This window comes from Sminthopsis crassicaudata, chromosome 1, assembly GCF_048593235.1.
Source record: "Sminthopsis crassicaudata isolate SCR6 chromosome 1, ASM4859323v1, whole genome shotgun sequence".
Lineage (NCBI taxonomy): Eukaryota > Metazoa > Chordata > Mammalia > Dasyuromorphia > Dasyuridae > Sminthopsis > Sminthopsis crassicaudata.
Window position 1 is genome coordinate 52,267,370 of NC_133617.1, and position 23,690 is coordinate 52,291,059.

The 23,690-nt window shown below is 51.0% G+C and overlaps 2 protein-coding genes across 7 annotated transcripts; one reads left to right on the forward strand and one right to left on the reverse strand.

Annotated features, from left to right (window-relative positions):
* Positions 1-38: 38 nt before the first annotated feature.
* On the forward strand, positions 39-10,097 carry DDX49 (DEAD-box helicase 49). 3 transcript variants are annotated; one of them, XM_074303054.1, is made up of 14 exons: positions 208-319; positions 921-1,068; positions 1,180-1,303; positions 5,953-6,038; positions 6,174-6,295; positions 6,670-6,857; positions 7,280-7,420; positions 7,622-7,697; positions 7,917-7,993; positions 8,416-8,513; positions 8,803-8,877; positions 9,030-9,118; positions 9,501-9,572; positions 9,649-10,097. In XM_074303054.1, the coding sequence occupies exons 3-14, from the start codon at positions 1,191-1,193 to the stop codon at positions 9,925-9,927; spliced, it is 1,416 nt and encodes a 471-aa protein (XP_074159155.1). In that variant the 5' UTR covers positions 208-319; positions 921-1,068; positions 1,180-1,190; the 3' UTR covers positions 9,928-10,097. The 3 variants fall into 3 exon arrangements, with proteins under 3 accessions (XP_074159145.1, XP_074159155.1, XP_074159163.1); XM_074303062.1 differs by lacking the exon at positions 208-319 and adding an exon at positions 353-479; XM_074303044.1 differs by lacking the exon at positions 921-1,068 and having other exon boundaries at positions 39-319.
* Positions 10,098-11,421: 1,324 nt separating this feature from the next.
* On the reverse strand, positions 11,422-20,566 carry HOMER3 (homer scaffold protein 3). Of its 4 annotated transcripts, XM_074303093.1 has the most exons (12): positions 20,405-20,566; positions 19,136-19,235; positions 18,499-18,567; positions 16,745-16,835; positions 16,465-16,621; positions 15,674-15,805; positions 15,441-15,548; positions 14,550-14,671; positions 14,088-14,244; positions 13,477-13,587; positions 13,048-13,134; positions 11,422-12,397 (listed from the first exon to the last, which is right to left on the reverse strand). In XM_074303093.1, exons 4-12 carry the CDS (start codon positions 16,753-16,755, stop codon positions 12,206-12,208), a joined length of 1,077 nt encoding a protein of 358 aa, XP_074159194.1. In that variant the 5' UTR covers positions 16,756-16,835; positions 18,499-18,567; positions 19,136-19,235; positions 20,405-20,566; the 3' UTR covers positions 11,422-12,205. The 4 variants fall into 4 exon arrangements, with proteins under 4 accessions (XP_074159194.1, XP_074159203.1, XP_074159186.1 ...); XM_074303102.1 differs by lacking the exon at positions 19,136-19,235; XM_074303085.1 differs by lacking the exon at positions 20,405-20,566 and having other exon boundaries at positions 19,136-19,403.
* Positions 20,567-23,690: the final 3,124 nt, after the last annotated feature.

The window sequence follows — 23,690 nt, forward strand, 5'->3', positions numbered from 1 at the left end:
TTAGAGAAGGGCAGGATGGAAGGAGGCGTGTTCAGGAAGTGACGTAAAAGAGCGCCCCGGAAGTGCTGCAGGACCGGTGCGCGAGGAGCTTCTCCAGCTCGGCTTTAGTTCTCCTCGGCAGCCCACAACGGCGGTGACCGCGGCAGTGGCGGCGGAGGAAAAGGAGGAGGAGGAGGAGGAGGAGGAGGAGGAGGAGGAGGAGCCATGGCCAGTTTCGCGGAGCTGGGGCTGTCGTCGTGGCTGGTGGCGCAGTGCAAACAGCTGGGCCTGAAGCATCCCACGCCGGTGCAGCAGAACTGCGTCCCCGCCATTCTGGAGGGTGAGCGGCCCGGTTCCCCTCCCCCCTTGGGTGACAGAGGAGAAGGTCCGAGCTCAGCCCCACTCCGAAGGCCGTGACTCTGAGCCAGCGCTTTACTTCCCCGCCTGTTTTCTCGTCTGTAAAACGTCCCTAACGGGGGCTGTAGGGAGGCTAAAATGAGGTGATACACATCCGGGGCTTGTCAAACCTTAAAGGAGATAGAATTGTGACCTGTTACCATCCCCCTCTCTTCCCCTCCCCCAGCCACCACTCCGTCCTCCCCTCCTCCTGCCTCCCCCTCACCCCTCATTTCTCCAGCCTCCGGCCTGCCTCAGCCTCCGTCCCCCAGCATGGTGTCCCCCGCTCCCTGCAGTGTCTGACGCTTACGTAGCACTTTCCCTGGCTATTTCTCTGATCTCTACCAGAATCTTGCACTTCTGTAGCATTTCCCGGGGACCTCATTAAGTCCTCAGCTCCCTCCCTCATTCCCTGCTCTCTCCTCTGCCCCCAGAGGCCTTCCTCTTTCTCTTCCCAGGTGTCCCGTGGCCTCTCCCTTTCCCTCCCGTTATCCCTCTGGGAAGTCTCTCCCACCTCCAGAGTCCCTCCCCTTCTCGGGCTTCAGGTTCCTCCAGACTCCGCACCAGCCGGTCCAGTGAAAAGAGGCCTGGAGTGAGAACCGAGAGACCGCCCAGAGTTCACTTGATTGGATGCGCTGCGGCGGCGCTGCGGAACTCCTGGGGCGCCGGGAAAAGTTGTTTCCCCTGTGGAAGGTGGGGTGAACGATACTCGCACTCATTCACAGGGGAGATGTCAGAAATTAGATTTAAAATGACTTGGCAAAGTGCTGTATAAATGCAAGGTTATTGTTGTTGTCGTCTTAGGTCGAGACTGCATGGGATGTGCAAAGACTGGCAGTGGCAAGACCGCTGCGTTTGTTCTGCCTATTCTGCAGAAGTTGTCTGAAGACCCTTATGGCATTTTCTGCCTTGTGCTCACACCCACCAGGTAAGGCTCACCTTTCCACTGTGAGCACCTTAACAAAGGACACTGCGCACAGTAGGGGAAAAATGGGCCCACTTGTCATTTCAGTAATGCCTGACTCTGTGACTCCTGGTGCATCTAGATAGCACAGGGATAGGATGCCGTTCCAGCCTCGGGCATCTCGCTGTGTGACTGAGCGAGTCACTTCCCGTGTGCCTCAGTTTTCTCATTTGTAAAATAAGTTAGAAGGAAATGGCAAATCAAAGAAAACCTTCATGGGGTCACAGAGAGTTGGACATGACTGAAAGAAGACTGAACAAAAGAATATCCAGGAGAGGATTGGCTAAAGAAAGGTCAAGGACATTGAGGGTCTGAGAAAAGATCATTGGACATGTCAATAAAGGGAAAGAGGGCAGCTAGATAGCCCAGGAGAGAGATGTGCATTTCCTCATATATAAAATAGATGGAAAAGAAAATGGCAAATTCTGCCAAGAAAACCACAAATGGTGTCACCAAGAATACAATTATGCAACAACAACAAATAAGGGGAAACTTTTTATTGGTGGGACATTCAAGCCTGACCTTTTAAAACTAAGGATTAATGAGATAACCAAAGGAGGGACTTAAAAAAAGAAAGAGGCCCAAAGACTGATCATATTAAGGGATCAGGAAGAAGATTAGGAGGGAGAGGAAAACATTTGTCTCTGAAATCTAGAAAACCAAAAGGGTGAAGAAAATAAAACCATTTTTAATCACATGAAAAAAATGCTCTAAATCACTATTGATTAGAGAAATACAGATTAAAACAACTGAGGTGCCACTACACATCTCTTAGATTGGCTAAGATGACAGGAAAAGATAATGGTAAATGTGGGGAAACTGGGTCACTAATACATTGCTGGTGGAGTTGTGAACTAATCCAGCCATTCTGGAGAGCAATTTGGAACTATGCCCAAAGGGTTATCAAACTGTGCATACCCTTGATCCAGCAGTGTCTCTACTGTACTTGTATCCCAAAAAGATCTTAAAGGCAGAAAAGGAACCCACATGCATAAATGTTGTAACAGCCCTTTTTTTGTAGTGGCAAGGAACTAGGAATTTAGTGGATGCCCATCAGTTGGGGAATGGCTGAATAAATTATGGTATCTGATTGTTAAGGAATATAATTGTTCTATAAGAAATGATTAGCAGAAGGATTTCAGAAAGGTCTGGAGAGACTTACATGAACTCATGCTAAGTGAAATAAACAGAACCAAGAAAACATTGTATACAGCAGCAAGATTATATGACGATCAATTCTGATGGACGTGGATCTTTTCAACCATGAGGTGATTCAGGCCAATTCCAATAGACTTGTGATGAAGAGAGAGCCATTGCATCCAGTGAGAGGACTGTGGGGACTGAATGTGGAATCACAACATAGTATTTTCACTGTTTTTTTTTTTTTTTTTTTTTTTTTTTTTTTTTTTTTTTCCTTTTCCCATTTTTTCCCCTTTTTATCTGATTTTTCTTGTGCAGCATGATGTGAAAATATGTTTAGAAGAATTGCACATGTTTAAAACTGTATTGGATTACTTTAGGGGAGAAGGGTTGGGGGAAGGGGGAGAGAAAAATTTGGTACACAAGGTTTGCAAGAGTTCATGTTGAAAACTATCTTTGCATGTATTTTGAAAGTAAAAATCTATTATTAAAAATTTCAAAACAAAGAAATAATGAATATGCAACAGAAAGGGGAGGTGAGCAGTGTTAAAGGCTGCAAATGAAGCTTGTAGAACTAGGACTGAAAAGAGGCTCCTGTGGTCAGTGATGAGGATCCTACTTCTTGGGAATCCTTAAGAAAGCTATTACAGGAGAGGGTGAGGGAAAGGACTTTGACAGAAAAGTGGGTCTTTGTTTCACAGGCAAGGTAGAGAAAAAGTGAAAAGATAGAGAAAACTCTTATCTGGAAGTCCAGTGGCCAAGGTGGTAAGAGAGATGAGATTTTAAAAAGCAGGGGAAGATTAGAGATCATAGAGGTATTAAAGTGTTATTAGGCAGATGAAAAGGAGCCAGAGAAAGAAAAGGGAAAACCCGCTTTCTCACTTGTAAAATGTAAAATACTTACATGGTCTTACCTAAAAGGATTCTTTTGGGATCAAATAGTCATGAGGCATTATATAAAATGTAAGCTCTCAATGCTGTTTTTTTTCCTTAAATTTGATTTTCTAACTCATTACAAACATATAGAATCAAGCAAAACAAAGTCTCACCTTGGCCTTGTCTTTAAAAAAATATTCTTCAATCTGAACTCTAGTTCTCTGAAGTGGGCAGCATGTTTTTTGTCTTTATAATATTATTATATAGTCATCTGTTGATCTTTGCTAAGGTTAGGGGCACAGTATCCCCTTAAAAGTGAAAAGCTATACCCCAAATCTTTATTTTCAATAATTCTGATCATATTTATTTAACATGCAAAACAAGTGAAACAACACACTGTACTCATATAAAAGTTGTAGTCTTTATTTGAGAGAGATGAGTATGTTGGACACTTTGAAGAGTCTTCACAGCCACTTCTCCATCAAAGAACAAGGAGAAATGTGGGAGAGTCATGTGATTTGAGTCTAAATGGTAGACAAACTCTGAGGAAGCATTCCCAAAGAGAATCCATGGGTTGTAGTTCTTTAGCACACTGAAACTTTTAACAAAATTTTCCTTTGTATATTTATGATAGTAAATGATAAGATAGATGAATATTAATAAAATGGACTAACAACAATTTATGCATTCATGACTAGATTTTTTTTAAAGTTTTCCTTTTTTTAAATTAATTTTATAATTATAACATTTTTTTGACAGTATATATGCATAGGTAATTTTTTACAACATTATCCCTTGTACTCCCTTCTGTTCCGAATTTTTCCCCTCCTTCCCTCCACTCCCTCCCCTAGTAAAGTTTTCTTTATATGCGCATGTTAGCCTACGATTTTCTACAGTATGTGACAAATCTCCAAAAATTCCCACTTGAGTATTAGTGGCCAACCTCAGAATGTTCAAAGATAACTGATTTTCTTGGTTCTGCTCACTTTACTTTGCATCTCTTCATATAATTTTCCTAGATTTCTCTGAAGTTATTCTTTTTCCCTTCATCATTTCGTTACAGAATTGCATTCATATATTACCAGCTAAGTTTATTTGTCCTCCATTTGATGAGCATGCCTTCAGTTTCCAGTTCTTTTAAGCTATAACTTGAAGAGTTGCTATAAATATTTGTGTTCATTTGGGTCATTTTTCTGTATCTTTGATTTTTTTTTTTTTTTTTAGGGCACAGACCAAGTAATAGTATTTCTAGGTCAAAAAGTATGAATAATTTAGTAGCTTTCGGGGCATAGTTCTAAATTGCTTTCTAGAATGGCTGAACCAGTTCATAATTCCACCAACAGTGCATTAATGTTGCTGTTTTCCATATCTCCTTTAGCATTTGTAATTTTTTTTGGTCATCTTTGACATTCTCATGGGTATGAAGTAATACCTCAGATTTGTTTTAATTTGTATTTCTCTATTAGTGATTTATAGCATTTTTTTCTTATGGCTATTAATAGACTGGATTTCTTCCTCTGAAAACTTACTCATAAACTTTGAACATTTATCAATTGGGAAATAGCTTTTATTGTTGTAAATGAGATCTTTATCAGAGAAATTTGCTGCAAACATTTTTCCCCCCAATTTCCTTCTACTTTTAGCTACAGTTGTTTTTGTGTGTGTGTGTATGTGTATAAAAACTTAGAAATTTTGTGTTACCAAATTGTCCACATTATCTCCTGTAATCCTCTCTCTTTTTTGATTATGAACTCTTTCCCTCTTCATAGAACTGACAGGTAATTTCTTCCATGCAGCTCTAATTTGTTTCTAGTGTCTTAGGAGGGATATCAATAAACTGAGGCATCATCAATCAGGTCACCAGGACGAAGAGTCTCAATACTTTGCTCAGATTGGCTGAAGATGGAATGCTTGCATAGACAAGAAAAGGCATGCTACCTGACCTTGAGCAATTGGCTGTCCCATGAAACAAAGTCTAGACTTACTTTGCTCGTCTCTGAGAGCACTAGATGCAGGCTACAAAGAAACAGACAGAGGCTAGATGTAAGGAAGACTTTACCAGTTGAGCAGGCTTCCTTGGAAGGGGATGGAGCTCCTTCCCAGAAGGGATTGCAATTTGGACAGTCATTTGTAAAGGATTCCTGTTCAAATAGTGATTGGAGGTCCCTCTCATCTCTGACTCCATATTATTTAAGATAGTCTTGGACATGTAATAGGAGTCAAGAAAATGAATGTGGGCTCAATGCCCAATCAAGATGAGAGGCTGTGGTTGAGGGTAGTTTTGGAATTAGGAAGCTCTACATTCACCCTCATCCCTTCCTTGTCATTAGCTATATGACCATTATGGGCATCAGTCAATCACCAAATATTAAGTGATGCTTACAGTGTGCCAGGGTTTGTACTAAGCATGAGGGATAAAAATATGAGGGGAAAAAAAACAAAACAGTCTTTGTTCTCGGTTTTCTCATCAGTAAAGTGGAAATAAGAATACCTTTAGTATCTGCCTCAGAGATTATTTTCAGGATTAAATAAAATATTAGTTATAGTTTCCAAAGCACTATTTAGGTGTAATTTGGTGATGGGATTTTGTCTTGCAGGGAACTGGCCTATCAAATTGCTGAGCAGTTCCGTGTTCTTGGGAAGCCATTGGGCCTGAAGGAATGTATCATCGTTGGGGGAATGGGTATGTGAGCCCAGGCCCAGCTATTTTCCTGAGTAACTTCCAGTTGTTAAACAGAAAGTGCTGCCTTGGGGAAGGGTCTCTTTGGGGCCTGATAGTTACTTTTCTTTTTCCCTTCCTTGCTCTGGATGCCTACAGACATGGTAGCCCAGGCCCTGGAACTGTCCCGTAAACCTCATGTGGTCATCGCGACGCCAGGCCGCCTGGCTGATCACCTCCGAAGCTCCAGCACCTTCAACATTAAGAAGATCCGCTTTTTGGTGAGCTCTGACTTAGCTCCTTCAACTCTCCCCCTTCTTTCTAGTCTGGGGCCTCATGAGAGAGGGACTTTCCATCAGGCCTTTGAGAAGTTGTCATCTATTGTCTCCTGGATGGGAAACTTGCCCCCGGAACACATTGCGTTCAGCAGGCGCTGCTTATGATAGGCTGGCTGGGGCCCTGTGGCAGGCCCTCCTCCTTCCTTCAGAGCATCCAGACCCCCAGCCTGCTCCTTATTCCCCAGGGTCTGCTTCTACTTCCTACTCTTCAGTGGAGCTAAGGCTTTTTATACTCTGTCCAGGCCTATTCCAAGGAAGCCCTGTGCCAACCCCAAGGCCCCAGGGAAGGCGCTAACCCATGCCCCATCTGTTGCCAGGTAATGGATGAAGCTGACCGGCTGCTGGAGCAGGGCTGCACGGACTTCACCAAAGACTTGGAAGTGATCTTTGATGCCGCGCCGGCCCAGCGACAGACGCTCCTTTTCAGTGCCACCCTCACTGACACGTTAAAGGTTCTCCAGGGAATTGCTGCTAATAAGCCCTTCTTCTGGGAGGCCCAGGCCGAGTGAGTGCCCCACCCCACGGAGATGACCCTGGGCTGTGACCCCCATCTCCTGGCCCAATTGCCCCTTTCACATGCTCTGAAGGGCACCATGTAATGGGTCTGGCCTCTTGATAGCTGCTTCTCCCTCATCTCCCTGAAACTCCTGGCTAGAAAACATGACAGGGATCCTGCTAAGTTCTGGGCTCCCGCCTCAGCTTGCTGCTGACATGACAGGAATTCAGGCAGGAAAGCATGTCCACACCTATCCCCAGAGAATCTGGGTGGATGAGGGAACTATGCCCCTTGAAGCCCAGGCAGAGGGGCGGCAGCTCTGGAGGCAAAGGGACCCTCATCCTGGCTGCTCTGGGTGTCTTCCTGGGGCAGCTCCTTTCCAAGTGGCCTCTGCCCCAACCCCAGTAGAACCTTGCATTTCCCACCCTCAGGGTCCGTACAGTGGAGCAACTGGACCAGCGCTACTTGCTGGTGCCCGAGAAGGTTAAGGATGCCTACCTTGTCCACCTGATCCAGACTTTCCACGATGAGCATGCAGACTGGTCCATCATCATCTTCACCAACACATGCAAGTAAGTCCCAGGAAGTCATAGAGGCCATACCTGGGTCACTTGACACTTTGCATGATGAGAAACTGGCAGGGAAGGAGCAGAGGTGAGGCTTGAACCCAGCCCTCAGCTTTGGCTCTTCTTCCCTTACCGTACTGCCTCTCTAAACATTACCCTGTCATTGAGACCCAGTGTGCCTTCAGAAGGCTATATTTTCTTTTGAAGGACTTGTCAGATATTGAACATGATGCTGAGGAAATTCAACTTTCCTTCTGTTGCACTCCATTCCATGATGAAGCAGGTAAGCTATTGGGTCTCTGGGCCCGGGGTGCCCTAAGAGGCTGCTCCTCCCCATCAGGGCCCATGTGCCTGAGCTGGAAAGATGCTGTCCTCCAACTGAGCCCTGGCTCCTCCTTTTTTCATACTGCACTCTTAATGGGGCAGAGGGAGGTCCAGGGGCATGGAGGCAGGACAGAGATGGGGAACATGACTTTATGAGGCATCCCTTCTTCCTCAACAGAAAGCTCGTTTTGCTGCTTTGGCCAAATTCAAGTCTAGCGTCTACCGGATCTTGATTGCAACTGATGTCGCATCCCGGTAGGAGGGAAAAGACCTCAGGCTAATTCCATGCTTGGGCTCCCAGCCTCCTTTTAGCCTCTTTCCAACACATACTCAGGATTGGGGGAGGAGAGGGGATGAGGGGGAGGCCTGCTTTAGGAACAGTAAGAAGGTATTAGAAGGAGCTGGGGTGGATCCTTGATTTCTAGTATGGACTTGGTCACTAATTCCTGTGACCTTGGCAAAGGGACGTCCCTTCCTGGGCTTCAATTTAGCCATTCATCAAATGAGAATAATAGTTCCTTCCCAACAGAATTGTCCAATTTTGGGAGCTTATAAGTTATTATAGATGCTTTGAAAAGGGAGTAAAGTGTTAGAAAAGACGCTTTTATTTAGAAGAGATATTTATTCTGGTGATAAGGCTTTTGCCATGCTGTGACCTTCCCTGTTCTCATTCCCAGAGGCTTGGACATTCCCACAGTGCAGGTTGTCATTAACCACAATACCCCTGGCCTCCCTAAGATCTACATCCACCGAGTGGGGCGGACCGCCCGTGCAGGTGAGCACAGAAGGGTCTGAGGACAGGAACACCAAAGAGGTGGCCACTGGGGAGGACGGGGTGCATTGGCATAAACCGCTTTTGAACTCCTCAGCCCAGTGGGCCAGGCCTGTGTCTGCTGTACTGGTTGGACTGGGGCCATGGTGAGCAGTGGCCCCCCCAACCAGCCTGGGGACCCTGCAGGTACCAGAAGGAGAGAAAAGAGCTCCTTGGATTCCTGGGCTGGGAAAGGCAGGGAGCAGAAGTGCCTCCCATCCCTCTATGGTGACTCCCCTTGGCTTCCTCTCAGGACGTCACGGCATTGCCATCACACTTGTGACTCAGTATGACATCCACCTGCTACACGCCATTGAGGAAGAGATCAGTAAGTAACACCCCAGATCTGCTTGGCTCTGACTCCCCTGAGGGCTCCAGTGGCCTTCTTGGCCCTGATCTCCAAGAAGGAGCCAGAGCTTCTCAGGGCATGCTCTCAGAGCCCCTGATTCTGACCTTGCCCTTGCCCTCTGCTCCCTGCAGAGAAGAAGTTGGATGACTTCAATGTGGAGGAGGCCAAGGTCCTCAAAATTCTCACCCAGGTCAACGTGGTCCGAAGAGAGTGTGAGATTGTGAGTGTGCACAGCAGCCTGGAGCGGGGGATGCCAGGCAGCCAGGGTGGCTCCTGCCACTGTGGGAGATCCATCCAGAGCCACCAAGATAGGTGTAAACCAGCCCCATTGTGGGGAGGTGAAGGAGGTTCGCCTGGACTCAGCTTCTGGTCCTGCCCTTTACTAGCTGTGGGCCCTGAGGAGAGTGCCCGCGTGGCCTGTTTCTCCATTTGTAGAATGAGATTTGATAGAGACGAGTTTTCTGAAGTCTCTGCCAGCTCTGGCTTTTGGTGCTTCTAATTCTCACTGCACCCCAAGGATAAAGAGGGGAGGTTCATGAAGGGTATCTCCCTTGCCCCTATCCCTGTCCTTCTGATGCTTCCTTCAACTCTTTCCTCCCTAGAAACTGGAGGCCACAGACTTTGATGAGAAGAAAGAGATCAATAAGAGGAAGCAACTGATCCTAGAGGGGAAGGTAGGTGCTCCTGGGACCAGTGGGGGTAGGGGGGGACCAGAAGCCGGGCAGGTTGGCATGTGACATGGCTCTGCAGGACCCAGACCTGGAGGCCAAGAGGAAGGCAGAACTGGCCAAGATCCGGCAGAAGAATAAGCAGTTTAAGGATCGAGTGATGCAGACTATGCAGAGGCGGGTGGCCTTGAAAATGAAGAGGAAACAACAGAAGCACAAGCTGCAGCTGCAGCAGAAGCAGCAACAGCTGGAGCAGAAGCAGCAGAAGGACCAGCAGCACGTACAGCAACAGGTGCAGCAGAAACAGAAGAAGCGCAAGCAGCAGCAGCTTCTGTCACCAGTAACCAAGGGCAAGAAGTGAGGACCCACTTCCAGAACTGCCCAGAGTAGGTTCTGGGACTAGTACACCCCCGCCTCCTCCTTTGCACAATGATGGGATAGGTCCAGAGCTATAGGGCAGCTAAAGGGTGCCTGGATCCCCCACAGGTGTTCCCTTTGACCAGCTTACAATAAAAAGAATATTGAGTTGTACAGCGTGTGAATTACACACACACAGAGCGCCTCTCCAGCCCTTTTGGCACTTCTGGGAGCAGGAGGGAGGATGGGGAATGCAGGGATGGGGTGGGGCAAAAACAGGGAAAACCTCAGACTGGGAGGTAACAGGCTTCCCTGACTCGGTGCCACCATGGACAAGGCAAGAGCCTGTAGGCCTTAGTATAGTCTTTCGTATCCTTGCTCCTGGGCTTAATCCCCCAAAGGCAGAAACAAAGGCTTAGTGTATACCAAAAGATGGGAAACAGCAAGTGGCTGGCATCCGGGGAAAGGCTGGACAAACTGCTGTTGTCATAATCGCTGTCATTTCTCTATCTATACCAAGTGCCAGACTCTGCTATGAGCTTTGCTATTACCTCACTGTTCCTCACAACATTCGCAGACTACTTGCTGTTAGTATCCCTCTTTCACAGCTGAAGAAACCGAGGCAGTAATGAATGATGGACCCAGGGTGACAGAGCTCACTCACCTTGTATCCAAGATCATTTTTGAACTTAGGTTTTGATGACTTCAGACAGAGCTATAATCACTGCACCTCTCAGCTCCCCATGTGGATGGAATGGAATATTATTTGCAGAAATGACGAGAATTGACAAGCACGGAATGATGTGTAGAACCAAATCAACAAAAGAACCAAAAGTACAATATAAGGAAAAACTACTATAAATGAGAAATCATTTAAAAGTAGACAGGGTTAATAGTGATCCCAGGGACGAGGGAATTGAAAAATGGCTCCTTTCACATGGCAAAGGGTATCTAGTGGAAGATCCTATCCGCCTTGGGATGCAGTCAAAGGGAAAAGGCTTATTTTGTATAAATTGAAGACATCAATAAAACTTGCTGAAAAGGTAGTGAGTGTGTTGGACCAGAGAGTAGTTCATCATCTTTGTGGGGCGTGCGTCTCTTTGACCATCAGATCTGCAAAACCTCTGATCCCCTTCCCAAATAGTTTATAAGTGCAGACAAAATTAATTCTCTTGAAATAAAACTGGAATTTTCCCCATGTTCATGGCCCCAAGGTTAAGAACTCTTGGACTAGATGGTTTTCCATGTTCTTCCAGTCGCATTAATTTCGGGGAGTGGTTGAGGATGGAAGTTGGTTATTGCCCAGGATGGCTCTGCTCAGGGGATGTTGAAAACATTATCTTGGGATCTTTTGTGGGAGGGGCTGCAACTAGCCCCAAACCCCCTAGAATGCAAAGTGTGCCAAAGAATGAAGGCACTTCAGGGACCTTCCAGAAAGAGGTGACTGGGTGAAAGAATAAATACATGAATTGAGAAAATGACAGGGCTAGAGGCTTGGTAAGTTTAGAAATTTAATTTCCCTGGGCAACCATTGCCCAGATACTAAAAAACCTACAAATCCTAAATTTCACAAATGAATCCTCCCCCACCACAGTTGTCCTCAGCACTGCCCTCACCCTCTCCCCATCCCTTCCTCTCCCATGGGTTCTAGAAAAGGAAGCCAGCTGCCCCTGGCAGTAGTCCTGCCCGGGTCCCCTTACTCAGACCATCCTATCTAATGGGGAGAGGAGCTGGAACTAAGGTCCTGCCCTTGGGGACATTTACTATCCAGCCTGGGACAGACATCCACTTCATGCCAGCTTTAGGGAAATGATCATTTCTAGAGCTTGCAGAGCCGGGGGAATACTCGAGTCAACCAGGTTCCTGCCCTTCTTCCCTTCCTGGGAGGGGCTAGAGCTCTAGGTTCGCCAATCCTAATAAGGCTGCTGCCCCCTCCCTTCCCGCCCTTGCCCCCAGCCCATCAGGACGTGCCCCAGCCTGAGGGGCTGAGTCAGACCCGAGCTTCCGGCCTGGGAAGTATCTCCCTCCTGTGACTCAGAGGCAGGCCTGGCTGGGCCGGCTGGGAGCTCCCCAGTCCAGTCTCCTACCAGGAGCTGGAAGGGTTGAGGGCAGGACTGCTTTAAATATAAAACTACCAGAAAAAAAAATTGCCACCATCCCACCCCCTTATGAAAGCCGTGCCCCCTTACCCACCACAGACCCCATCTGGGCCGGGTTTGGGGGCTGAGGAGAGCATCCAGGCTCCCCCCCACCTCGGCCCAGCAGCCCTATTCCACAGCCAGTCATGGGGTGCCCTCGGCCAATCGGGCCAGGCCCTGGCGCAGCTCGCTCAGCTCGCAGATCTTGACATCCAGCAGTTCGGTGGCCCTGAGCACCTCCGCCCGGGCACGCTCCCGCTCCCCCCGAGCCTCCTCCAGGCTTCGCTGGGTGCCTTGGAGCTGCCTCTCCATCTCTGTGTATCGGCTCTCCAGCTCCTGATATGGAAGGAAACATTGGGATTCCTGCCTCGAGGAGGCTTATGGGCCCTCCCACCTTAATGTGCAGCCCAGGGGTGCCTGGGATAGGCAGGGTGGTGGAGGCGGGGGCAGCTGAAGGCACGGGGCGCCCAGCCCCCCAACATCCCACTTTTGCTGGGCAGGGAAAGGATATTTGTGATCTGGGAGTTAGACCAGAGTTCCTGTGGGACCTTGAGTAGGTCCCCCTCCCCTTACACAGATAGGGGGCCCATTCTCCATGATAACCTCTCTCCCAGCCACCACTCCCCTCACTGGAAAGATCCCTAACCATGACCTTTACTAGTTTTGGCTGAGTTCTCCTGGGGGAGAGGGGGAGTCCAGTGGAAACAGCCCTTTAGGCCACTCAACAGCTACTACCTGTGTGACTCAGGACCAGCCCCTCTGGGCCTCCAGGCCTGCATGAAATGGAGCTGGGGAGAAGCTGGTCCAGGAAGTCCCTTCTGGCTCTGGATAAGCACCCCAGGGTCCTCTGACCTCCCTGGCTCTACTTCTCAGGCTTGCAACTGACAACTAGCCAGGACCTCTGGCCTCCTGCCAGCTCTCCTAGGACGGCTCACCGACGTAACAAGCCACAGGCCGGGGCACCCCAGGGAGCCCTCGGTGCTCACCTGAAGTTTCTGGAGCGCCTCTTCCCGTTCCCGCTCACTCTCGGCTTCCCGGTGGCTGCCCTTTTGGCTCTTCAACATCTGGATCTCCTAAGAGTGGGAGGGGTTGGGTTTGGGAGTCAGGGTGGAGGGTAAGGTGTCTGGTGCAAGGGTCAAAGGTCAGGGATGAAGAAATTAGGGGGTTAGAGAAACATCAGGGCTAATGCCAGGGGGAAACTCTCTGACCTGGGAGCCCCTGGCTCCTCTCATGACCTCGATCTAGGGGCCTCAGGCATCCCTTCTCAGAAATGGGAACACTACTACTAATGGGCCCATCTCCTTGGGGGTCATGAGGAAAGGGCTTTCTGGTCCAAATAGAAATGGAGGTGAAGGTGGGGAAAGGAGGGCCCAGTCCTGCCCCTAGCCCTCCGGCCCTCGTCCAGGCTCACGCACCTCGTCCTTTGCTTTAATCAGCATCTCCAGCTCCTCCAGCCTCTGGCTCAGCCCATCTTTCCCACTCTCCCCAGCTGTTTCCGGGGGCCCCTGGGCCTCGAGTTCGGCCACCTGCAGGGCAGAGCATGCTGGCCCCGGACTGCGTCCCCCTTCTTCTCCCGGCACCCTCCTCCCCCCAAAGTGTCTGCCTCTTCTTGTTCAGTCTTAGATGGGAGCTTTCTGAGGGCAGGAGCTGTCCCTAGTCCTCTCAGAGGATCAGAGCTTGCAGTGTCCACAATTCTTATGCCAGGGACAGGTGGGCCCCGGAGTACAAAAGGTAACCTGGCAAGTCCCTGGAGGGGAGGGGCAGCAGGCCTCAAGCTCCTGAATCAGAGTGGTCCCAGAGGGACCCCGGTCTTACTCCTAGACCAGAGATTCTTTCCCTGCCTAGCAAAGTGGGATGTTGGGAGGCTGGGCGCCCTGTGCCTTCAGCTGCCCCTGCCTCCAATGGTTGTCAGAAACACCAGGCAAGAAACTTGTGTTTTCCTAGAGGGCAACACCTTGTGGCAAAGTCCCCACTTTCCTGTCTTAGGTACTTGTTGTGGCGCCCACCTGGGCACCCTTCGGCCTACCCGGAGCCGGAGCCGCTCTGTCTCCTCCTGATAAGCCTCCAGCTGCTCCTTCCACCGTTCCACATTGGTGTTCGCCTCCCGGAGGGCGGCCACCAGCTTGTTGTTATTGTCCTGAAGAGTGAAGAACTCGGCTTCCCATTGCACCTCGCCCACAGAGCTGGGGAGACATGCAGAGGCATGGGGGGCAGGGCCAGAGGGAGACCACCAGCCGGGGAGGGGTGTGATGTGTGAGTAGGGCTGTGGACATGGGGGTATCCGAGTATGAGTGAGTGTGTGAGGGGCGGATGTGAATGTGTGCAGGGGGTGAGGGGCGCATATGAATACAAGTTTGCAGGAGTGAGCGTGTGTGCATGTGTGTGGGGATAAGTGTAATGTATGTGAATACATGTGTGAGAACATGCTGTTTGGTGTGTACATATGGGCACAGACCCCCCTCGCCCCCATGAAGAGCTACCCCTTTACCCCTCTGACAGCATCTTTTTAAGCCGCTCCCTTTCGGTGGGGCCGGGGCCATCGGCGCTCTGACTTCGGAACAGCTTCTCATCACCGGGGCCATTGGTGCCAATCAAGGGGCTCGGGGGCACCTGGCAGAGAAATGGGACAGGTTGTAGAGAGGCCTCCCAACTCCAGCCGGTTGGCTCTGGGGAGGAGGCAAAAGCAGGAATCGGGGGGAGCTTGGGAGGTAAAAGGCCAGCTCTGGTCAGTGAGGTGGGCAGGTTCAGGCTCAAAGCCAGCAGCAGACACCTTTCTAATCCAGGAGCCCAAGGCCTGAGTCAGCGAGCTCACCGATGGTTAGAGAAGGGAGCGGAAGGGGGAAGGTAACCCTAATAGCAGTCACGGGCTGGCAGCGCTCTCCAATGCCGCACCAAGGGGAGAAAGAGCAACAGGAGAAACAAGAAGTGAGCAAGAAGTGAGGGACAGAAGCTCCCAACTCTGACCTCCTAGGTTCTAAGGGCCCTCCCAGCCCTGACATCTAGGCACAAACTGGACATTCCTAGAGCACACCTAGAGCTAGGGCGAGGGCTGCCCACTCCCTCCTATTCCCTGGGTGGGGATTTTCCTTTCTTCACAGACAGGAGCTCCCTAGGCCAGAACTAAGTGTGGTTCTCCCTTCTCTCACAGGCCCCAGAACAAGGCTGGGCCTTGGGAGGGGGGCAGGCTGTGGCAGCTCACACTAAATCAGATTAAAGGGAAGAAAGTGGAAGAGTACAGGGGCCAGAGGAAGGGTCTGAGGAAACGAAGGGAGGGGAGACTGAGGACATGATGTGCTTCTGCATTGGCACCCAGCAAGCAGGCTCCAGCTTAGCTTCTCTCTCTCCTCTCTATCCCACTTCCCCTAGGAGGGGGCCTGACCTGGTGGGAGGAGAGACCAAGAGCTGGGGTGCTGAGCTCCCCACCATCCTGAGACTTCTCTCGAGCCAGCCGGGCCGCCTCCTTCACCTCCTGGAACTTCTCTGCAAACTAGACAGGTATGATGGGGGTCAGGAGAAAAGGGTCTGGGGCAGTGGGCCCCCCTTCCCTCCCTCCCTCCCTGTCCCCACCCCAGACCCCCTAGCCCTTCCCTCCTGCTCTCCCCACCCTCAGACCTGGGACAGATGCTGCTCAGATGCAAAGCCCAGCCCATAGACTGTGTTGGCCCGACTGTCTGCCCACTGGCCGAACTTCTGGGAAGTCTTGGTAAAGGTCATATTGGGGGTGACGGTGCTATTAATGATGGCCTGGAGAGAAAAAAGGCCAGGAAGCAGATAGCCCAGAGAATCTGGAGAACAGTTTGCTAGTGTTCACTGGGAGTCACAAGAAAACTCCATGGGAGTGTGTGTGTGCTTGTGATTGTGAGTAATTGTGAGTGTGTATGTGTGAGTGCATTGTGCACTTGTGAGTGTTGGTGCCCATGTGTGTGCATGGTATGTACACATGTGTGATTGCATTGCATGCATGAGTGCATTGTGTATGCACACATGTGTGAGTCTGCGTTGTGATTGTGTGTCTGTGCAATGTGAGTATCCACAGATTGTGTGTCGGTATGTGCATGTGTGTGAGTGTGTGCATGACCGTGGTATGACCATGGCTGTCTACCTGTGCGCTTTCAGGGCCAGGCAGGAGCAAACTCTGGATGTGGGATGCGGGGGGTTCTCCCCACCAGGGAGAAGAGCAGCTCTGGTACGAGGCCAAGCAGCTAGGTCTGGGTGTGAACCTCGCTGTGTCCAAGCCAGTGCCAGGAGGGAAGTCGGGGTTTGGCAAAAACAGATTCTTAGATTTCAAGTCGGAAGGGACTTTCTCTCGCTTGATAGACGAGGAAACTGAGTCCAGGAAAGGGACACATGTGGCGTCGGGGCTGGGGGAGACGGGGTCACACACACACAGAGGAGTCACAGACCTTGGTCCCGCCCACGCTGATGATCCGGTACACATTGCGGGTAGCATCATAGAAGTAGGAGACAGTGAGGGCATGTTTGCCCGCAGGGATCCAGTTCCGTTTAGTTGCTGGGTCGATTTGGAAGACGTGGGCCCGAGTACTGAAGAGGGGCTGCTCCCTGCAGAAGAAGCTAGCTCAGCCCCAGGGGATAGTCAGGGTGGGGGGCGTTGTGGCTCCCCAAAAGGGGCTCCCTGAGCTGGGGGAGGGGGCCGAGGCAGAAGGGGCAGGGCTCGTGGCTCACCTCGTGGACATTGGTCAGGCTGAAGCAGAGGAGCCGAGGGAGGGGGCTCAGGGAAGGTGAGAGCTGGCTTCTGGGCCCTGGCCTTCGGTCCCTGGGGGGGAGAGGAATCCAAATGAATCCAGACAGCCAAGTACAGAAGGAACCTCCAAATGCATCCAGGGCAATCTGATCAGGAACCCTCCCATGGGGGGGGGGGGAAGGAAGCCAGCACCTCCAGAAGCATCTGTCCAAGCAACTAGGGCTCGACCCTGAGTTTAGAAATTCTTCTTTATGTGGAACCAAAATCTCCCCACCAAGTCTACTCTGTGCTCCGGTTTTGTGCTCTGGGGCCAAGCAGAGCAAACCTCAACCCTCTCCCCTGGACCATGTCCTTGAATATGGACACGCTCTCCACTAAACCTCAGCTCTAGGATGAACACCAGTCAATCAACAAGTGTTTATTTAGTCCTACTCTCCATGGGTTCCTTTAACTGTTCATTTCACTGTATGACATGCTGGAAATTATTTAACAATGGGGTTTTGGGGGTGGGGATTACTCACTCGCAACACACTTTTAAATTTAATCTCCATTATGTACATTACCTCCATCACTTTAAGTATAGACAAATACCAAAAATCAGGCAGACCTTTGTCAATCTCCAAAATAAATAAACAAAGCCAATAATTAAGCAGGCCTTTGTCAATTTCAAAAACAAAAAACAATAACCAAGCAGGCCTTTGTCAGTTTCAAAAACCAATAATCAAGCATGCCCTGCTAGGTAATATGTTTTGTTTTGAGGCAACTGGGGGTAAGTGACTTGCCCAGGATCACACGGCTAGGATACATTAAGTGTTTTGAAGTCAGCTTTGAACTCCTAGATTCAGGGCCGGTGCCCTGTCCACTATGCCATCTAGCTGCCCCTTGTCAATTTCTTAGAAGTAAATTACACTGACAATCTGCCAGCTGGCTGGAGGGCGGTAGGTTGGAGCTGGCTCCAACACATCCCTGTTCCATCCTGGTTGCCCTCCTTTGGACCGGAGACCCTCCCTCTCATTTCCTACCCTGACAAGGTAGATTTGGGGGTCAGCACCTCTAAGTGAGAGCTGCCTGTTACCAGTTACTAACATGACCTTGAATAAGCCTCAGGAAGCCTCCGTTTTTTCTTCTGTAAGATTAGATAACTGGGCTGTTAATTCCAAATGTAGGGTCCCTGTTCAGCTACAGAGAGTGAAGGAGAAGAGGCCTGAGGCTTCAGGTCAGATCCCAGGGCCAAGAAGACTACCCCTGGAGAAGGTTCCTCCTGCTCCCTGCACCCTGTCCCTTCCCAGGACTCACTGGGACTCATGGAGCCTCCATCAACCAACTAACCCAAGCCCCACAGGCAGCCGGGAGAGGCAGGGATGGGGAGAAACCAAAGCTCTGGTCTGGGGGACCTGGTGAGGCAGTAATCACAGCTATCACTTTCACTCAACACTTCCTTGTACCCCAGGCCTTCTCCAGGGGGCCGGGAACCAGGGATATGAGCAGAAATAGACGTGAGAGATTCCCAACTTCTAGCCCTTCATTTTACAGGGAACTAACCGGGACCCCGAATGTTAAGCATTTGCCAAGGTCACAGGTGATAAGGCATTCAGATGAAATTCAATTCCAGGGCCTGATCCTCCATCCAATATTCCCTTTATTAAGGTTTTTGCTCTCAGAACCCAGAAGTCTCTAATACCACCTCCCCCACCCCCCCGCACACACAGATACACATGCAAACACACCCACAAACCTGCTGCTAGGGTCTAGGCAGGAGAGAGAGGGGCTTAAATTGGCTGAATCCCCTTCAGTCTGTGAATCCCTGTGAAGAGGATGATCCCGAGGGAGCTTGGGGGTATTTCAGTCCCGCTGAAGAGAATTCCCTCTACCCAGCCAGACCCTCTTCCCTTCCCTCCCCTCCCTTTCCTCCCTTTGCAGCTGTGCTGGTCACATGGGCACAGCCTGAAACCGGACCCCCTTCCGCCCCCACCCTGAGGGGCAGCCAACCCCCATCCATGTATATTGCTACCTCCAACCCCCACCCCTTCCTGATTTCTGCTTCCTGTCAAGCTTTTCTAGAAGGAAATAATGAACGGAGACCCCTGCCTAGCCTACTTCCCCTTCCTCCATGCTCCCTGAGAGCTTCCCCATCCCTGCTGTTCCCAATTTGATATGGGCTCCCTATCTCCTCTATGCCCCTGCCAGTGCTCTGGGGGCTCCTTGTAGGACAGGGTGAGAGGTGCCATCCCAAAGGGCAGTAAACCCCACCCGCCTCTCAGCTGGCTCTAATCCACTCCCAGGGGGTTCTGTGGGACTGTTCTGTTATTTTGAAAAAGTTCTTTGGGGTCAGAAGCCAGACCAGGAAAAACAGGACTAGAAATCGAACCTACTTTCTAGTTCTAGTTTTCTCAGTGACTTGTATGACTCAGGGCAAGTTCTGTTCTCTCTGTCTCTCTCTCTCTCTCTGTGTCTGGGTCTCAGTTTTTCTTTCTGTAAAATCAGGGTGCTGGCTGAGAGTTCCATCCAGATCAGGAGTTCTGCAATTTGATAACCCCAGCCCCCATGAGGGGTGGGCTGGGTGTAGACCTAGGACTACTGACTCCAAACTCTAAGGGCTCTGAGAGAGCCCTGATCCAATGAACCAAGGGGCAAAATCCTCCAAGAACCTACAACCCAGTACCAAAAAAGTGTCTGCTCACCTACTGCTGGGAAATCAGACCACCGGGGCTGCCCCTCCCCCAATGTCACAGCTTCCAGGGGCCCCTGCAATGAAACCCTTCTCCGGGCCCAGGGCCTTAAGGTCCTGGCTAGTGGGACACCCAGCCTCCTCCTGCCCTGATACCTGGGCTGGGCACAGAGGGGGTGGTGCCCACAGTAGGAAGCAGCTGCTGAGTTGAGTTGGCAAGTTGGGACATACAACTAGCCCTGGGCAGAGGCGTTCTCAGAAATGAGGGAGGTGAGGCTCCTATAGTCCCCCACCCTGAGTCCCCCCCAATCTTGTGCCCAGGCTTAGAAATGTGGGACTCTGAGACCCAAGAAGTGTCTCCCACTGCTTTGATCCCCCCGGCCACCCACCCTTGGGTCCTGTAACTGGGGAACCTCCCTTGCTTACCTTTTGCTAAGATTTTCCTCCAATCTCTAGCCCCCCATCTTCTCTCTCAACTCCAGCCCCTCGGCTGGGAAACCTTTTTGTGTCAGGGTTCCTCTCGCCTATTCCTCTATGTCCGGCTCCGTGGCTGGGGACCTTGACTCTGCCTGGCTCCCCTCTACCTTTCCCCCCATTTTCTGTGTGCCTGGGGACCCTTACTCTGCCTTACTCTGGGTCCCTTTCATCTTCCCTCTCATCTCCTGTCCCGGAGCTCGGAGCCCCTTCTCCGCCAGCCCTCATCCTCTTCCTTCTCCCGAGCTAGCAAAGGAGGATGGGAGAGGGGCGCTTCCTCCTTTTGGCCCCCCAAGCCTCTCTCAGCTCCCCAGGTCCCAGAAGGGGCCTGTCTGAAGGGGTCGCGCCCCTTCCGGATCCACGCCGGGACGGTCCCCGAATACCCCGTGCCTCCCGCCGCCCGTTCGCCTCCAGACCGGGGCTGTCCCCCGCGCCCCAGCCCGCGACACGAAGGCGCAAACTTTGGGGAACGCGAGGGCGCCCCGCTAGGCTGGCTCACCAGCTGGCCGCCGTGCCCGTGCGCGGGCTCCGCCTGTGCTGTCCGGAGCTGCCGCCGGCCGGCTCCCGTGCGCTCCCCGGCGCCGCGTCGCTCCAACTTCGGGCCGGGGCTGCGAGCGCGCTGCGCCCCCGGCGGGCGGCCTCAGCGCCGCGCCCTGCCCCGCGCCGCCGCCGCCGCCTCTGCCGCCGCCGCCGCCCCGCAGCCTTTGTCTTCCCGGAGTGCCCGCCCCAGCCCCAGCTCCAGCCCCAGCCCCAGCGCCAGCGCCAGCGCCAGCTCCAGCGCCCCAACGCCTCCGCCTCCGCCCGCAGCCGCCAGCCCCATAGCGGTCCCGGCCCCGCGCTGCCCCCCCGACTTTATCTGCCTGCTCTCGGGCGCACTCAGCGGCGCCACCTGCCGGACACCGAGCCCCGCCCCGCGGGGACCGGTCACCGCGTGGTCAAGGCTGGCTCCGCGTGGCGCGGCGGCGCGCGGAGTGGCGGGCGGCCAGGGGCGCCGCGGGGCGGGGAGGAGGGGCAGGCGGCGCCCTCGGGCTCCCGGCGCAAGCCACAGACCCGCCGGAAGAGATTCAGAGTTTGGAGAGAGCGGGAAACACTTACACAACGCCGGGCACGTAGTAGGCACTTACAAAGTATCTACTGACCAACGGGGAAAGAGACCGGCCAACCACTCAGTCCCTGCGTTAAAGCTCCTACTACGGGCTCGGAGCTCAGGAGGCTAATTGAGGGTGTGGGTATCCCTGGGGACAATGCTGTCCTTGCTCTTTAAAGCTGCTGACACTCACCACTGTCCAACCAGTGAGTGTGTCTGTGTGTGAGTGTGTGATTGTGTGTGTGTGTGTCTGTGAGTGTGAGGGATTGTGTGTGTGAGTGTGAGGGTGTGTGTCCGTGAGTGTGTGTGATTGTGTGTGTGAGTGTGAGTGAGTGTAACTCCCCCTCAGACTTCAGGGTCACTGCAGGCCCTTTAGCCGGCTCTCCTTTATCTAGGCTTCCCTGGGATGGAGAACTGAAACTCCACCCTCCTGCAACCTTAATAGCACTGAATCCTGTCTCCCTTCTCAGTTTCCTGTATGTCACTATCAACTCCCTCCAGAATGCCGGGACTCCTCCTCTGGGAGAGGGCCCACAAGAGCCTGGATTCCATCTCCCTGGAGATCCCAATCTCCTGATGGTCTCTGGGCCTCGGGCTCCCCATCTGTAAAATGTCCTGTTGGACAAGAAGGCCTCCGAAATCCCATCTATCTCCAATCCTGTGTTCCAATGATCTTTCCAACTTCCTTCCCTCCATGGGTATTTTTAGACTGAACTGGGGTAATTGGGGCCTCTCCAGTTTTATTTGGTTGTGTCTCTCCCCCCCCCCACCAGAATTCTGTGCCTTTCTTCCTTCCTGTTGCTGCTTAATGTTTTTCTTTGCTTCTTTAATTTTTAACAAATTTATTTAGCAACTGTGCCTTGCAATCTGAGGCCCTGCCCCTCTTGGGCTCACAGCCTCAGGGGAGGAGAAACCCAATACAAGAGAGATAAAATGGGCTACAAGTTAAGGAAGAGTGGTCTGCTGGAAAGACAGATGGGTTCAGATGTAAAACTGGGTAAGCCCCATCGAGGCTACTGCTTAACTATGACTGTGTGCCAGTCACCTACCTTATCTGAGCCCCCATTACTGAGTCATATCCCAGTCCCATAATCCATATCCCAGATGAGATGATGTATAGAAAGCACATTACAAAACCCAAAGGGTTCCACACATAGGAACGCCAGCTATTAAAGTAGAAGTCACCTGAGTCCCAATAAAGAGGAGGTTTCCCATGTGGATTATAACTGGGGCCCCTGCCTCCACACACCTTCAAATTCATTCGTTTTTTCTGCTCCCCTAGAGCTACGACTTTTTTTTCCCCCTCCTTACAGATTATTAATACTATTCTTTTTTTCCCCCCTGACAAGCAAAATGCTTTGGGGAAAAGAGCTTCAGAAGGGACCCATAAGGAAAGTTTACAGTCTTATGGTACACGTGGCAAAGAACAATGGACTTGAACCTATAGGATCTGGATTCAAATCCTGATTCTGCCACTTACTGCCTGTGTCATCTTAGATACGTCACTTCTGAGGTTAGTGTAGATCCTTTCCCTACGGAAGGCCTGATCAGAATCCCTCAGTGAGATCACTGTGAACTGTGGCAGGACAGACAGGAGAGCTTTCTCTTCTGGGGACAGTCTGTCCCATCTCTCTCACAGGGTTGTTGTGAGCACATTAAACCTAACAAAGGCTACATTTTGAGGATATGTGGTGGGCATTGGAAAGTGCTAGCCACTATCTCCAAAGAAAGTTTATACTGGGCAGAACTTCCCATCACTTTTTAATGGGTTTTGATGAAATCTGGTCCGTGGGCAGAGGTTACAGAGATGTGTGATTGCATCAAGGGAAACCCACGGTTCACAGAAGTCTCGAGTTTTAATTTGTTTACAAGGGGTATTTTTAATTTTCCACAGTATGGTTTTTTGATGAGGATGACTTTAAATTTGCCCTTCATGTTTGCCTTCCCTGGTCTCCTTGTGACTCTCTCTTGAAATCGGGTTCTTGTCCTGATTTCATCCTTAACAGGCTTGAGTAAATCAGTGGCCTTCTCTGACCCTCAGCTTTCCCCTCCGTGAAAGGAGCACATTCATAAAGGATCGCCAACGTCCTTTTGGCTTTGAATCATAATAACTAGTCTGAGGTATCTGGAATGGAATAAATCTCTCTCCCTCTCCCTTCATATCCAACCCATTGCTAATTTTTTGTCTAGTCTACCCACGCGATATATCTCCCATCTGTCCTCTTCCCTCAGTCACTGCCCTAATTCACACTCGTCACCTTACCAAGGACGCCAAAATCTATCGTGTATGTTCCGTACTCTGGGATGCCACCCAGCTCTGACCAAATTAGTTAACTAAATATACGTGCATTCCAACAGGAAAATATAGCAACTCAAAATGATAAATTGAGGAGACCCCTCAACACCCATTATATCTAGCTCAGTTTCCACCTCCAAACCCCATCCATAAAAAAATCTTCGTTTGATCTTTCTATCCCGTCCAGATATAGCTTTGTCATCTGGCTTATAATGCTATCAGTGTAAACTGCGGTCTCTCCAAAGTCCCTGAATGATCGCTTCTTTGTTGAATTGGAAGGCTGCTCTTCAAGCCTCCTTCTAATGGTCCTTCCCGCAGTCACTGACTCCAGGGACCACCCCCTCCTCCTTGGCTTTCTGGGCTCCCATTGGCTGGACGATCTCCCTCGCCCCACCCCTTGCG

Excerpts from the sequence above, each read along its gene's own strand:
- HOMER3 (XM_074303076.1), bottom strand. Across the intron at positions 15,806-16,464 it reads TCAGCGTGGGCGGGACCAAG|GCCATCATTAATAGCACCGT; the intron begins GTCTGTGACTCC and ends TTTTCTCTCCAG. Across the intron at positions 13,588-14,087 it reads CAGAGCGGCTCCGGCTCCGG|GTGGCCGAACTCGAGGCCCA; the intron begins GTAGGCCGAAGG and ends TCTGCCCTGCAG.
- DDX49 (XM_074303044.1), top strand. The coding sequence starts at position 205 with ATGGCCAGTTTCGCGGAGCTGGGGCTGTCGTCGTGGCTGGTGGCGCAG. Across the intron at positions 6,296-6,669 it reads TTAAGAAGATCCGCTTTTTG|GTAATGGATGAAGCTGACCG; the intron begins GTGAGCTCTGAC and ends ATCTGTTGCCAG. Across the intron at positions 6,858-7,279 it reads TTCTGGGAGGCCCAGGCCGA|GGTCCGTACAGTGGAGCAAC; the intron begins GTGAGTGCCCCA and ends TCCCACCCTCAG.